Source organism: Clytia hemisphaerica, unplaced genomic scaffold (assembly GCF_902728285.1).
Source record: "Clytia hemisphaerica strain Z4C2 unplaced genomic scaffold, Clytia hemisphaerica genome assembly, whole genome shotgun sequence".
Taxonomy (NCBI): domain Eukaryota; kingdom Metazoa; phylum Cnidaria; class Hydrozoa; order Leptothecata; family Clytiidae; genus Clytia; species Clytia hemisphaerica.
In genome coordinates this window covers 1-15,014 of record NW_027103309.1, presented here as the reverse complement: position 1 = coordinate 15,014, position 15,014 = coordinate 1, and the positions used below count along the sequence as shown (strand labels likewise).

At 37.1% G+C, this 15,014-nt stretch overlaps 4 protein-coding genes across 4 annotated transcripts; all 4 read left to right on the top strand.

Annotated features, from left to right (window-relative positions):
- The first annotated feature begins 8,488 nt into the window (after nt 1-8,488).
- LOC136813012 (uncharacterized) lies at nt 8,489-10,645 on the top strand. The gene has a single exon (XM_067069524.1). It carries the CDS (start codon nt 8,489-8,491, stop codon nt 10,643-10,645), a length of 2,157 nt encoding a protein of 718 aa, XP_066925625.1.
- Nucleotides 10,646-10,721: 76 nt separating this feature from the next.
- On the top strand, nt 10,722-11,114 carry LOC136813001 (uncharacterized). The gene has a single exon (XM_067069512.1). The coding sequence runs from the start codon at nt 10,722-10,724 to the stop codon at nt 11,112-11,114; it is 393 nt and encodes a 130-aa protein (XP_066925613.1).
- A 150-nt stretch (nt 11,115-11,264) lies between these two features.
- Nucleotides 11,265-12,026, top strand: LOC136812991 (uncharacterized). The gene has a single exon (XM_067069501.1). The coding sequence runs from the start codon at nt 11,265-11,267 to the stop codon at nt 12,024-12,026; it is 762 nt and encodes a 253-aa protein (XP_066925602.1).
- An 893-nt stretch (nt 12,027-12,919) lies between these two features.
- Nucleotides 12,920-13,426, top strand: LOC136812983 (uncharacterized). The gene has a single exon (XM_067069492.1). The coding sequence runs from the start codon at nt 12,920-12,922 to the stop codon at nt 13,424-13,426; it is 507 nt and encodes a 168-aa protein (XP_066925593.1).
- The last annotated feature ends 1,588 nt before the right edge of the window (nt 13,427-15,014 follow it).

Genomic DNA, 15,014 nt, shown 5'->3' with positions numbered 1-15,014 from the left:
TTAAAAAAATTCCTATTTGCTTTTTAATTTATTTCATTTTTTTTAAAGCAAAATTCCAATCAATTTTTCTCGTATACAATATTATAAAAATCTTATCACATCATTTCCTTGAGCATGGGGTGTTACTAAAATTCATATGAAATGATGGTTCAATCTGATTGGTTCATCCTAGTACCCAGCCCATTGAAAATTGTAAAATACAGATTTTCATAATGGTAATGAATATAAAATGCTACCACCAAGAAAAACATTTCATTTCAGTGCAAGGATTTAGAAGAGAGAGGGTAGAGCTAATCTTTGTTACTGACTGAAGAGATGAACAAATTTATTGAATATGACTGAAAGAATCTCAAATTTTAATTGGACGGCAAACCGAACGAATTTTAATACGTTACTCAAATTAGATGAAATAATTAAACATAACACATCGTTGGAAGGAAAGATGATTCTTGACCAAATACATATTAGATTTATAATTTTCTGAAAAATTGCACTTGCTGATTTCAAATATCGTTTCAGATTTTTTCATATATATCTTTGGATCACAAGTTAACTCATTGGGCCCATTTTGCCCTCGAGATTTATTTACAACTGTCAGTCAACTAGCACTTGGCCCATTTGGCTAATATTTTTGCTAACCTTGATAAACAAAGTGTTGACGGCCATTATCTCATGAAATAATTATGTTTCCATTACATCTCGTGTTTATATTGGTTGCGGAAAACTTTTCAACTTCAGAAGCAAACAAAGATGAAGGCGTTTTATACTTTGTTGGAATATATTCATCTTGTTATGGAAAAACAAACAGAAGCGTGGAAAATGCACTGTGCCAGCACACAGACGAATTTTTAAAGTATACCATCGAACGAGATCGGAATTATATACTAGAGACAGACCATCGGCGATCACAAACACAATACGTAGGTTATGATGTTTGCAATGATTTCAATAAGCTTCACGAGCTGGCTCAAACACTTTTGTTGGATGAAAAATACATGATTTCGACTAATCATTTAATAAACGTTTCCCACTCTATGATCGGTTCGGTTGCACTACAGCTGTCAGACACCATGACAAACTTTTTTGCTGGTCTATACCATGACGCAGCTGTGATCGATCTCAATTCCATTAGTCAAGCAGGTGACTACTTAGTTGAATTAAGAATAGAAATCATTAAGTTTCTTGTCCAATATCACGAATGGAATAATATCCTGTTATTATATACCAAAGCTGAAACATCCAAATATTACAACTTCTTTACCGGACTTCTTAGAGAATTGCGAGAATCAAGAGGGACAAGGCTTTCAATACACTTCGCACCGATTCGAGGGAATTACAAGCGATATTCATATTGGCTGCCATCACGTGACAAAAGATTCAACACTCAATGGATGCTGCGTAATAGACCTACAGTCATTCTATTCGCCAACAATAAATTTGACATTCATCTAGGGTCATTGGTGAATTTGAATCTCACGATTGTTAACTTTGAGAGCATGATTAGATGTTTCAGAAACAGTCCACATTCTACTACGAGCATCAAATTAACGGACACTTCACTGTCTAATATGTATAGAACTCAACCTTATTATGTTAATCAGTTGAAATCAAGAAATATTACAAAATCTCAATCAGCTCTGGAATCATACGCCCGTAGCTTACCACCAATAAAACGGTTCTCCGTGGACCTTATGTATGAATTTTGGGGAGTTGACGATGAAGACCTCTTTGGCACCAATACATTCAAACCGAAAAATAGGTCTCAATTTTTAGAACAACTTCAAAAGGTAAAAGAAAAATTCACATTTAGTTTAAATGATATTTTCGGCTTCAGAAGCAGAGTAGACGATAGCAAAGAGAGGTCTATCATTTATGGAAAAAGTTGTAGACGAAAGTTTACTGAAATAGAAGGAAACGATCTGAAAGATTTCGAAAAGTATTACAATGAGAAAAATAAGTCTGACCCCCGATTCTTAGGAGCAGGTTCAAGTCACTTGCCTCCTTTAAATTGTACACCCGGACATTACAAAGCGTACGGGGAAGTGACGCAAGGATTTTCGTGGACATGTCTGATGTGTAAAGAAAATTACTTCAAATCCGGATATGGGAATCAACCTTGTAAAAAATGTACCGGCAAAACATCTACTGCCAACAAAGCAAGAAATGCTTGTATTGATCCTTACCAGGAGGTTTACATAAATCAAAACTCACAGGAATTCGTTATAGTGTTGACATTATGTTGTATTGGTTTTGCCATGACGCTGGTCGCGTTGATAATATTCATAACAAAGAGAACAACACCTATCGTCACTTCTGATTTCCAGATATCTACAATCCACTTGGTCGACATCATCCTCATCTTTGCTATTTCACCAGTCATATTTTTCATCCAGCCCACGAATGCTATACATTGTCTCTTTAAACCAATCCTAATCAGCTCTTTGTATGTCGTCAGTGTTGGCATCATCTTCATCAAGACACAAAAGATTCTGAAAGCATTCCTCAGTAAAGTGATAATAACGAGCAGGGAAATTAAAAAAACAACGGGGGAACAGATTTTCACTATCTTCGTTTTTCTCGGAGTTGTTAATTTAGCCTTCGCCGTCTCGGTCTACTATGATCCAGCCAAAATTCTCAAGATTGAGAACTCCCAAACGTTGCAACGAAACTTCAGCTGCAACACCTATTTTCATAGCAGCATTATCATGGGCTTTGAATTAATCATTCAATTATTATGCTCCATTCAAGCGTTCAGAGGACGAAATCTCCCCAGTGTTATGAACGAAAGTATGATTTTAGTCTACACCACGTTCGTTTTAACAGCTGTATTTATGGCAACTTTCGCTATAGTGCCTTTCCAAAAACCCTGGTACAAAGAAATAGCACAGTCTATTGGTATCATTGTAAATAATACAGTAATAATGGTGTTATTATATGGACAGAAAGCGTACCGGATTATCAAATATCCAGCCAAAAACACGAAATCCTATTTTCGAGAATCACGAATGAAAAGCATGAGCGTACAATCCGAAAGTGTGATGTGATGAGAAATGAATGGGAAGTGAACTGTCCTGGCAAATTTGAAATATAAAATGACTGATATATGATCATGTGTATTTTGAGAGAAAATCATGCCAGAATTCTTACATACTTAATAACCCTACAAAACCATGTTAAATTATAGAACCCTTTATATTTTTAAACTTGTGTGACGGCACATGCTTTTTATGTGATAGATATTCTCACACAGCATCAGTAGTTCTCATCATAGGCTGTTTGTTAAACTGGCGTTGCACAATGATAGCTAAGTAATCAAAATCAATTTTTTTCTTAAAATAATTTTCAGTCAATTAGTAAATTAGCTCAAGAATATATTTTTTGACTTTGGGGAACAGCCACACCTAGCAACAAGTTTAAAAAAATGTCTTAGTAATTTCAAAGGGGTAATCAATAATATCTTTTAAGTTTCCTTTAATTTTGAAATTGGCAAATATTGGCAAATAAATGAACCCCTCCTGCTTCAGCCCCTCTCCCCAAAAACTGAGTATTGTTTTGGTAACTTTTGAAATATTGATCCAGTTTTATTTTTATTTAAATTATCTAAGAGTGCACTAAATAATATTTGGCATTTTTGAGAAAATTTCAGCAATTACCACCATTTTGTAAATTACCACCTGATTACGAAATAATTCTTTGAATAACCAACTCTTATCGCTAAAACTTTGTTAGGCAGCTCGAATGACATGTATTTTTGGGGCGCAAGGTTATTTTACAGACCGGCCAAAAATTGCCCTTTTTGCCTAAAGCAGTATCTAAGGATTAGAAAATGTTTTAAATTTTGACAAGTATTATATTAAGATATGTATTGAAGATAAAACCATCGTTCAGTCAAAACTTCAGCAAAATCAGAGCAGCCCTCGTGGTGAAAGTGAATATTTCAAGTAAAAACGGACCGGACCTTTCATTATAAAAGTCTAAGTAAGTAATTGGTAATGTGCTTATAAAAAATATCGAATTTGGCCCTGAATAGTGGTTTTTATAGATAAAGATGCGTTTTTTGAGCCAAAAATCTGCTTGTGCCATCTTTTACCTATGATGCTACCCTACTTTCATGCAAAAAAATCAGAAAAAATCAATGACAGTGACAATGACAAGTCCAAAAACCCTTTTTTAGCCGTCTTTTGGCTGAAATTTACGCAAAAAGATTTTTTTTGGAAATCGAGCTCTGTCACATTTTGGACATTGTCATTTTGCATCATTGTGCAAATAATCTGAAAAATTTAATGAGCCAATCTCGAGAAAAGCTACCTTAAGGGAAGAAATTTTTGCGGGAACAAAATTTCGCGGTTTTCGCGGATTTTGCCTAAAACCGCGAAATTAAGTTCCAGCGAAATTTTACAAAATCGTCAATCCGCGAAATTAAATTCCCGCGAAATTTAATTTATTTCACGTATTCCCTCAAATTCGTACTATTTCAAGCCTTAAAACAGGTTTTTTTGCTTATTTAATAACGATTTTGGCCAAAAATATCCTGCAACCGCGAAATTAAATTCCCGCGAATTTTTCGAAAATTGCTGAACCGCGAAATTCAATTCCCGCGAAAAAAAATTAATTTGACCAACCGCGAAATTAAATTCCCGCGAAATTTAATTTATTTCACGTATTCCCTCAAATTCGTACTATTTCAAGCCTTAAAACAGGTTTTTTTGCTTATTTAATAACGATTTCTGCCAAAAATATCCTGCAACCGCGAAATTAAATTCCCGCGAATTTTTCGAAAATTGCTGAACCGCGAAATTCAATTCCCGCGAAAAAAAAATAATTTGACCAACCGCGAAATTAAATTCCCGCGAAAATTTCTTCCCTTAAGGTAATAACAGACAAAAGAACGGACGAACAAACACAAACAATCAACGATTAATTTGTAGGCCCTTCCAGGTAGGTCCAAAAAGTATTTATTCATGATATGCACCATTGCAATGTCTTCTAACATTACATCACAGACCAAACAGATGATTGGTTGCAAGTGACGTATTGACTGATGTCACGTCACTTACAACCAATCAGCTATTGGGCTTATGGTGTGATATCGAAGATATTGCAGTGATGCATACAATAAATATTCAAAAAGCAGTGAATAATAGATTTTCATTGAACATGAAAGTATTAGTATAGTCATAAAACAACGAAGAAATACTCATGAATCCTTAGGTTAGGGTATACGTGTTAACAAATCACCATGTCAAATAGCCAAGTTTATCAAATTTATTAATCATCAAAATTATTCAAAAGTTGTTTATTGAAAGATTATTGCATATGTTAACTATAAGTACTTTTTGAGACATTTGACACTGGTCAAAATTTCATAAAGTCTTGATTTATATTTCTTGAGATATTCAACTTTTTGTATTTATGACGTCATCAATCGTGACGTCTTAATCAGGTTTTCTTAAGATATCTCTAATTACACTGAGAAAAATTTAAGTTTACACCAAATACAGTATTCTACATCCAAATACGCTTCCAAAAATGTATAGTTTGTTATGGTCTAGGGACTGAAACTGGGGCGGAAAAATTAATGCAATTCTGGGACATGCATTAAGTTACCCGAAAATGTCTTTAAGAACAAATTTCTAAAAGGCTTTTGTTGTTCTGTAAATATTTCTTTTTGGATTAAGAAATTTCATCTTTTATTATTCTAATGATTATAATATTTCTTTATAAGATGCTTTGTTGTCTTTTTATTCTTTGTGTAAAATTGCATATGTTTTGCATATTTTCCAACTAAATCCAACCAGGGCTTTTTCATTCCTCTATTTTTGCATACAATTTAAGATGGCGGATGGAAGGGCGAAAAGGTCTATCTATGTATGTGGAGTAATTTGTTATTCAATAGGTCGTTGCGTTCTCCAAAACAACTATCGTGAGTGGTCCTAAATCCAACAGCCCTGCCTAAATCCGACCCCCCAAATAACTGCAATGAAAAAAAATTCTATGTTTACAAAGATTCCCTCTCCAAGTTGAACAATAAACTATATTGCAAGAACTCTTGAAACAAAACATCTAACAAGATGACTATAATATCAAGATGTCAATTAATGTGATAAAAAAAGGGGCAGGTCTAAAACGCCTAATACCTACTACTTAATACTTAATACTTAATACTTAATACTGACTACCTAATCCGTTTGGATACTTTACAGACCAGATCTTCCAGGCCCTGGCTCTCCTTGGCCTGTTCAAAATCTCTATTCTAAGAAAATTGGTTTCGTGGAATGCGTTATCTAACAGAATATTTAAATATTAAAGTAAATATTTTCTTCGCCTCGTAAACTGATATCTTTCAAGAAAGGCTAAAATAAAAGTACAAAAACTGAATTTAGAAAAATATACTTGAAACAAAATAGAAAAATACAAATACAAAGACTATGTGAGTGTGTGTAAACTAAGTCAAGAATATAGAAGGCTAGGGCTAAGGCTAAATGAATATGTATGCAAAATAATTTAATAGCTATGCACAAGCACAAATGAAGTCAAAAATATATTAAGTATAAATAAATAAATACTTACTAAGCAAGATGTGTAAATATGCTAGGAAGCCAGCATGTATCAAGGTGTGTTACCATAAAATCAAAACATAATTTTTGTCCAACTTTGAACTAGTGAATTTCACTTTATTCACCACTTGATGTCTTTACTTGACAACATTTGTAACACAACTGATCATGTAACATCAAAGCTCTTTTATACATCTCTCATTCCTATTCCTAATTATAAACCAATTATAAACCAATTATATGTAAACAATAGACAAAAGAAAATATAAAGAAGTGTGCATGTCTATACACTAGAGGCATGACACATCAAATAATAAGGCTGAATTTATACTATAAGCTATAACTTAAGGCCCCAGACAGACAAGAGAACTGACAAAAAGTGTAAAACACAGAACTCACACAAAATACCTCAAAACAAAGAAATATCCTGAAAGGAGCCAAAATCAACAAAACTGTGCCTCAGCTGTAACATCTGGCTCCCCTCAAGATGTGCTGAAAACATCTTACTGTTGCGGCAGCAAACTTATGAACCACAGTAAATTACTCGTTCTCGTCTGATAAACTGATATCTTTCAAGAAAGGCTAAAATAAAAGTACAAAAACTGAATTTAGAAAAATATACTTGAAACAAAATAGAAAAATACAAAGACTATGTGAGTGTGTGTAAACTAAGTCAAGAATATAGAAGGCTAGGGCTAAGGCTAAATGAATATGTATGCAAAATAATTTAATAGCTATGCACAAGCACAAATGAAGTCAAAAATATATTAAGTATAAATAAATAAATACTTAGTAAGCAAGATCGTATGTTGGAAGGCCCGTCGCATGTTTTCAAGCAAAGGAAGGCTGATCAAGATGACTGAGAAAGGTCAGGCACTTCATTTACAGAAGCTTCTATCACAACGCAAAGATGATAGAGGTCACCTATACACTCAATTAAACGTTATCGATACCATTATCAACAGTGAAGAATATAATATCGATAGAGCATCAGGAGAACAAGATTTGTTTTTGGACTTGTATCGTAGATTTCAAGTTTCGCATGGAAAGTGTGAAGTTCTTCTTTCTGAAGAGGACAAACCATCATTCATTAAAGATGCATTCAAAGTAGAGGAAGAAGTAACAGCCATTAGTGAGCTATTCAAGCAGTGGACGCACTCAAGAAGAGCTGAATCCACCAAATCCAAATCAAGATCTTCCAAAAGCAAATCCAGATCATCCAAGTCAAGCAAATCTTCCCTATCAGCCAAAGCTGCCGACGAACGCGCCAGGTTAGCAGCACTCACAGTCGACAATGAATATCAACAAGATCTTGACAAGAAGAAACTTGAATATGACCAACTACAGCGAGAGGCAAAGATCGCAAAGTCTCGAGCTCGACTCCAAGCCTATGAATCTGGGCTAGAATCTGATGACCAAGGTGGTATGGACGAAGCTCTCAAAAATCTACCAAAGCAGAACCAATTCTCGTTCATTAGAACGTACGTCAATCAAATACCACAAGACAGCCCAATCCCAGAAGAAGATGATCCTCCGATCCTGCCAAGTACTACCGACCCTCAAACCATCAACAATTCACCATTGCCCTTCATACCAACGACAGGTAGAATGTCTTCAATCTATCACAACCAAGACTTTGCTTACCCAAACGGTCCGACTTATCCGATACCGTCAAACTCTGAAGTGTTGTCGTCCACTCAACCACCAGCACCTCAAATGGTTTACAGTTCCACAGTACCTAAAGCTACATTACAATCATCTCATCCAAACACATACGGTTGGGATCCAGCAACATTAGTGACATCAACTGTCCATAACATCAGCCAAGTGCATCCCTCGCCATCCGAACAAAAGACCTTGTTCACCATACGAATCGCACTGAAGTGAAGTCATCAACCTCATCACAAGATCTTGCATCAATCGTCAATGAGATGCGGGCTCCTAATGTCGTCATTGAAAGATTCAGTGGAAACGCCATGGATTTTCCATTTTTCATCACATCATTTGAAGAGGCTGTCGAAAAGAAAGTACCTGATGGGAAGACCAGACTACAACACTTGATGAGCCATGTTGATGGAGCCGCCAAGGAGCTTGTCGAATCCTGCATATACCTCCCATCAAGTGAGTGCTACCAACGTGCTAAGGACTTACTGACTGAAAGATATGGTAATCCCTACATTGTCAATGCTGAATACAGAAGACAACTGACATCTTGGAAGAAGTTGAAACCCAATGATGTTGCATCCTTCATCAGTTTTGAAAACTTCCTCATCAAGTACCAGTCATCCATGCGTGCAATTGGACGAGAATCAGATGGAAGTATCGAACTGCTCCAATTATTGCAATCCAAGCTTCCATCATACCTTCAAGACAGATGGGGTCGTAAAGCATATCAAATTCGCAAAGAAAAGAAGAGGGAAGCAACCATCACAGACTTCATCAAACGATTCCACGAAGAAACCGAAATCATCAGCGACCCACTTTTTTCCAGAGATGCAATCACTGAGGCATACAAGGACAACAACCGAGATCCACCAAAGCGTAATCCGAGGGCAAGATCATTTGGTACCGCAACCAAAGAAGTTGTTTGCGTCTGCTGTGGAAAGAAAAATCACGTCCTCGAGAAGTGCTTCAAATTCAACAAGCTTAATCCTTCAGAGAAAAAGAACCTTGTATTCAAGAGTCGTTTGTGCTTCCGCTGTCTCGAACCAGTTACCGATTCTCACTTGGGCAAGACCTGCAGGAAGCCAAAGCGATGCACTGTATGCAACCAACCACATCCAACATGCCTTCATCAAGACAAGCCATCTTCAAATGACGATCAACAAACCCCTGAAGTCAGACCACGACCAGAAGTTCAGACCACACCAGACGTTAGACCCTCACCTCCTGTGACATCTGCATTTGTCAACCAATCAAACGATGTTGGTCTCTGTATTGTTATGGTGAAAGTCAATCACCCCGATGTACCCAATAAATCAGTTACAACGCTTGCTCTTCTGGACAATGGGTCACAAGGAACATTTGTCAGTGATGAACTCATCAAAGAGCTTGGCATCAAAGGATCAAACACGTGCTTGGAAATCCAAACAGTCAATGGCAAATCCTATCAAGCTTGCAAATCAATCACTGGTCTGAAAGTCTCACCAATTGAAAGCAACAATGTCATCATCCACTTGCCAAAGTCATACAGTCGTTCTGCCATACCAGTTGAGCCTGATGATGTGCCAACAGCTTCAAAGTTGGCATCCTGGAAGTACCTACATCCAATCCTTCAGCATTTACCACCTGATAGAAGAAATTCGAACATTGGTATTCTCATTGGATCAAATTGTCCTCGTGCATTGGAACCCTTGTGCGTCATTCGAAGTCAAGATGGTGGTCCTTATGCAACCAAAACAAAACTGGGTTGGTGCGTCACTGGCCCAATGGGAAGTCAAACCTATCAACGCCAGATCAGTTGCAATCGGGTAAACGTGAAGTCCGAAGATTCAAGTCATTACTTCAACTTCAAGGAGACCATCAAAGATGTATCCATCAGAGAAGGTATGCTCGCTATGTACAATCTTGATTTTCATGAAGTAGCCAACCGAATGGGTTTATCCATCGACGATGAAAGATTTCTAAAGATCGTGAGCTCAGGCAAACATATCAACAACAGATTCCACTTGCCTCTTCCATTACGTAATCCAGACAAGATCGTCCCAAACAACCGCTCACAGGTCCTACAACGAGCCTATTGGTTCAAGAAAAAGATGATCAACAATCCCAAGCTGTTAGACGATTACACCAACTTCATGAAATCACTCATTGACAGAGGACATGTCAAAATTTCAGATAAGGCTCCAACACCAAACCGAACCTGGTACATTCCTCACTTTGCTGTGTACCACCCTAAAAAGCCGGACAAAGTCAGAATCGTCTTTGACTGCAGTGCAGAATGTCACAATTACTGTCTCAACAAAGAGTTACTTCAAGGACCAGACATGACGAACCAGCTGATTGGTGTTTTGACAAGATTTCGCCAAGGACCAATTGCAGTGATGGCAGACATAGAGACAAGTTTCACCAAGTGCTGTTCAGAGTGAAGAGGAATATCACGACTATCTTCGTTTTGTTGGCTGGCCAGATTGTGACTTATCAAACGAACTTGTCGATTATCAAATGTGTGTCCATCTTCAAGGAGCAACATCTTCACCCAGCTGTGCCAATTATGCACTACGAGAAACTGCCAAGTTGTACAAAGATCAATTTGGCGAAGACGCTTCTAACACCCTGATTCGTAATTTCTATGTTGACGACATGTTAAAGTCGTTTCCAAGCACCCAAGAAGCTATCGTCACAATTCCAAACATTGTCAACATGTCAAATGCTGGTGGATTTAGATTAACGAAATTCCATTCAAATGATCGAAATGTCCTAGCAACCATCCCAGAGGAAGAGAAGTCAAAACGCCTGAAGAATTTGGATATGTCATCAAATCCCATCCCAGAGGAACGTGCACTTGGAATGAACTGGGATCCAGAATCTGACAAATTTTCTTCAAAATCGAACTGAAGGAAAGACCAGCAACCAGAAGAGGAGTCCTGTCAACCATTAGCTCCATTTATGACCCACTTGGTATCGTTTCACCCTATCTACTTGAAGGAAAGAAGCTTCTCCAGCAGATCTGCGTGGAGAAGGGTGTGGGATGATCCACTGTCGCCAATGCAAAGTCAACAGTGGGAACAGTGGAAGAAGGAAATCAAACTGCTGGAAAAAGTTATCATCGACCGATGCTTCCATCCAAGTGGATTTGGCCAGATTATCGATTCATCACTACACCATTTCTCAGATGCGTCTTGTGATGCATATGGCCAAGCATCATACATCAGACTTATCAACACTACTGGAAACATATCCATCAAGTTGGTGATGTCCAAATCAAGAGTCGCCCCTCCAAAACGACCAACCATTCCACGATTAGAATTAACAGCTGCAGTATTATCAGTAAAGATTTCAAACTCACTCCATAACGAGCTGGATATCCTCATCACAAACGAATACTTTTGGACAGATTCACAAGTTGTGCTGGCATACATCAGCAATGAGGTTAAACATTTTCATTTATTTGTTTCCAATCGTATCAAGTTCATCCGAGAAAATAGTGCACTTGATCAATGGCTTTACGTACCATCCAAGGAAAATCCTTCAGACGACACCACAAGAGGATTGAAGTTCAACAACACAGCAAAAGACAAACGTTGGATCCATGGACCAGAGTTCCTCTACAAGCCAATTGAAGAATGGCCAGTACAACCAACCAAATTGAAAATTGAAAACGATGACAAAGAAGTCAAAAGAATTAAATGCAATGCTGTGATGACCATAACAGAGCACATCCTATCAACCTTGGAACAACATACATCAAAGTGGCACAAGATAAGAAACGAATCGTTGCAACCATGCTCAACTGGCGTTACAAGTTGAAGTTACCCAAATTAATCATCATGGTAGAAGACCTTGAACGAGCAGAACGTGTCATAATTCGACTTGCTCAGTGCAGAGCATACCAAGAAGAAATTGCAACATTGGAATCCAATCAAATGAATTCCCTGAAGAAGAGCAGCCAATTGATTAATTTGTCGCCATTTCTTGACAGCAACAATCTTCTTCGAGTTGGTGGACGTATCCGCAATGCTGATATACCATTTGAAAGCAAGCATCCAATTATTCTCCCAAGGAAATGTATAACCACCAACCTCATCATCGAGCATCTACATCAGAACTTACATCATGCTGGACGCACCTCAACTCTTCATGAAGCACGAAGGTGTGGTTTTTGGATTATCAATGGGAACTCCCTCGTTCGATACATCCTTATGAAATGTGTTCATGTCGTATCCTTCGAGGAAAAAGCTCAACACCAAAGATGGCTGATCTTCCAAAGGATCGATTGGAACCTTCACCTCCATTCACGTATTGTGGTCTTGATATGTTTGGACCATTTATAATTCGTGAACGTCGTTCAGACCTCAAGCGTTATGGCATCATTTTCACATGTCTCAACAGCAGAGCGGTTCACTTCGAAAGCGTATGTTCCATGGATACTGATTCTTTCCTCCTCTGCTTGAGACGTTTCATTTGTCGTCGTGGTTCAGTTCGTACCATCCGCTGTGATAATGGCACAAACTTTGTTGGTGCTAACAACGAATTGCAGAAAGCCCTCCAAGAAATGGATACAGATAAAATCAAAGACAACCCTCCTTCGTTATGGGACAGATTTCGTCATCAATTGGATCCATAACCCGCCATATGGAAGTAACTTTGGCGGTGTGTGGGAACGTCTCATTCGGTCAGCACGAGCAATTTTGAATGGTTTAATGTTAACCCATGGTCATTCGTTGAATGATGAGTCATTTCGTACATTCTTAGTTGAAGTTGAGGGAATCATCAATTCTCGACCCCTCACAACTGATGGACTTGCTGACCCAGAATGTCCCAACATATTGTCCCCTATCAACCTGTTAACCATGAAATCCAATGTTATTTCACCGCCACCTGGAGTATTCCAACGTGCAGACATCTACTGTCGCCGACGCTGGCGGCGAGTCCAGCATCTTTCTAACGAATTCTGGTCGAAATGGAGAAAGGAGTTCCTTAGTCATCTTCAAAGTCGTTCCAAGTGGACCAACTCGAAACGAAACATGAAAGAAGGTGATGTTGTCCTTCTTAAAGATGATTCCTATCGAAACGAATGGAAACGAGCTGTCGTTACGAGAGCACATGAAAGTGATGATGGTGTTGTTCGATCTGTTACTATTAGACTTAATAAAACTGAATATGTTCGCCCAGTGAACAAACTTGTGGTATTGGTTGAATGTGATTAATGGTTTGATTGATTGTTGTATTCCCAGCCGAGGGAGCCATGATATTTTTAGTATATTTTAAAAAACAAATAAAATATTTGAGTCTTTCAGTGTAGACTTTTGTGGGATTTTTTCTTTGTTTTTTTTTAACATTTTTGTTTGTTTTTATTTTCAAGATGTTTTCAGCACATCTTGAGGGAGCCAGATGTTACAGCTGAGGCACAGTTTTGTTGATTTTGGCTCCTTTCAGGATATTTCTTTGTTTTGAGGTATTTTGTGTGAGTTCTGTGTTTTACACTTTTTGTCAGTTCTCTTGTCTGTCTGGGGCCTTAAGTTATAGCTTATAGTATAAATTCAGCCTTATTATTTGATGTGTCATGCCTCTAGTGTATAGACATGCACACTTCTTTATATTTTCTTTTGTCTATTGTTTACATATAATTGGTTTATAATTGGTTTATAATTAGGAATAGGAATGAGAGATGTATAAAAGAGCTTTGATGTTACATGATCAGTTGTGTTACAAATGTTGTCAAGTAAAGACATCAAGTGGTGAATAAAGTGAAATTCACTAGTTCAAAGTTGGACAAAAATTATGTTTTGATTTTATGGTAACACACCTTGATACATGCTGGCTGCTGGATACATGTTACAGCTGAGGCACAGTTTTGTTGATTTAGGCTCCTTTCAGGATATTTCTTTGTTTTGAGTATTTTGTGTGAGTTCTAAATTATTTTACACTTTTTGTCAGTTCTCTTGTCTGTCTGGGGCCTTAAGTTATAGCTTATAGTATAAATTCAGCCTTATTATTTGATGTGTCATGCCTCTAGTGTATAGACATGCACACTTCTTTATATTTTCTTTTGTCTATTGTTTACATATAATTGGTTTATAATTGGTTATAATTGGAATAGGAATGAAGATGTATAAAAGAGCTTTGATGTACATGATCATTTGTGTTACAAATGTTGTCAAGTAAAGACATCAAGTGGTGAATAAAGTGGAAATTCACTAGTTCAAAGTTGGACAAAAAATTATGTTTTGATTTTATGGTAAACACACCTTGATACATGCTGGCTTCCTAGCATATTTACACATCTTGCTTAGTAAGTATTTATTTTTATACTTAATATATTTTTGACTTCATTTGTGCTTGTGCATAGCTATTAAATTATTTTGCATACATATCATTTAGCCTTAGCCCTAGCCTTCTATATTCTTGACTTAGTTTACACACACTCACATAGTCTTTGTATTTTTCTATTTTGTTTCAAGTATATTTTTCTAAATTCAGTTTTTGTACTTTTATTTTAGCCTTTCTTGAAAGATATCAGTTTATCAGACGAGAACGAGTAATTTACTGTGGTTCATAAGTTTGCTGCCGCAACAGTAAGCAAGATCGTATGTTGGAAGGCCCGTCGCATGTTTTCAAGCAAAGGAAGGCTGATCAAGATGACTGAGAAAGGTCAGGCACTTCATTTACAGAAGCTTCTATCACAACGCAAAGATGATAGAGGTCACCTATACACTCAATTAAACGTTTATCGATACCATTATCAACAGTGAAGAAATAATATCGATAGAGCATCAGGAGAACAAGATTTGTTTT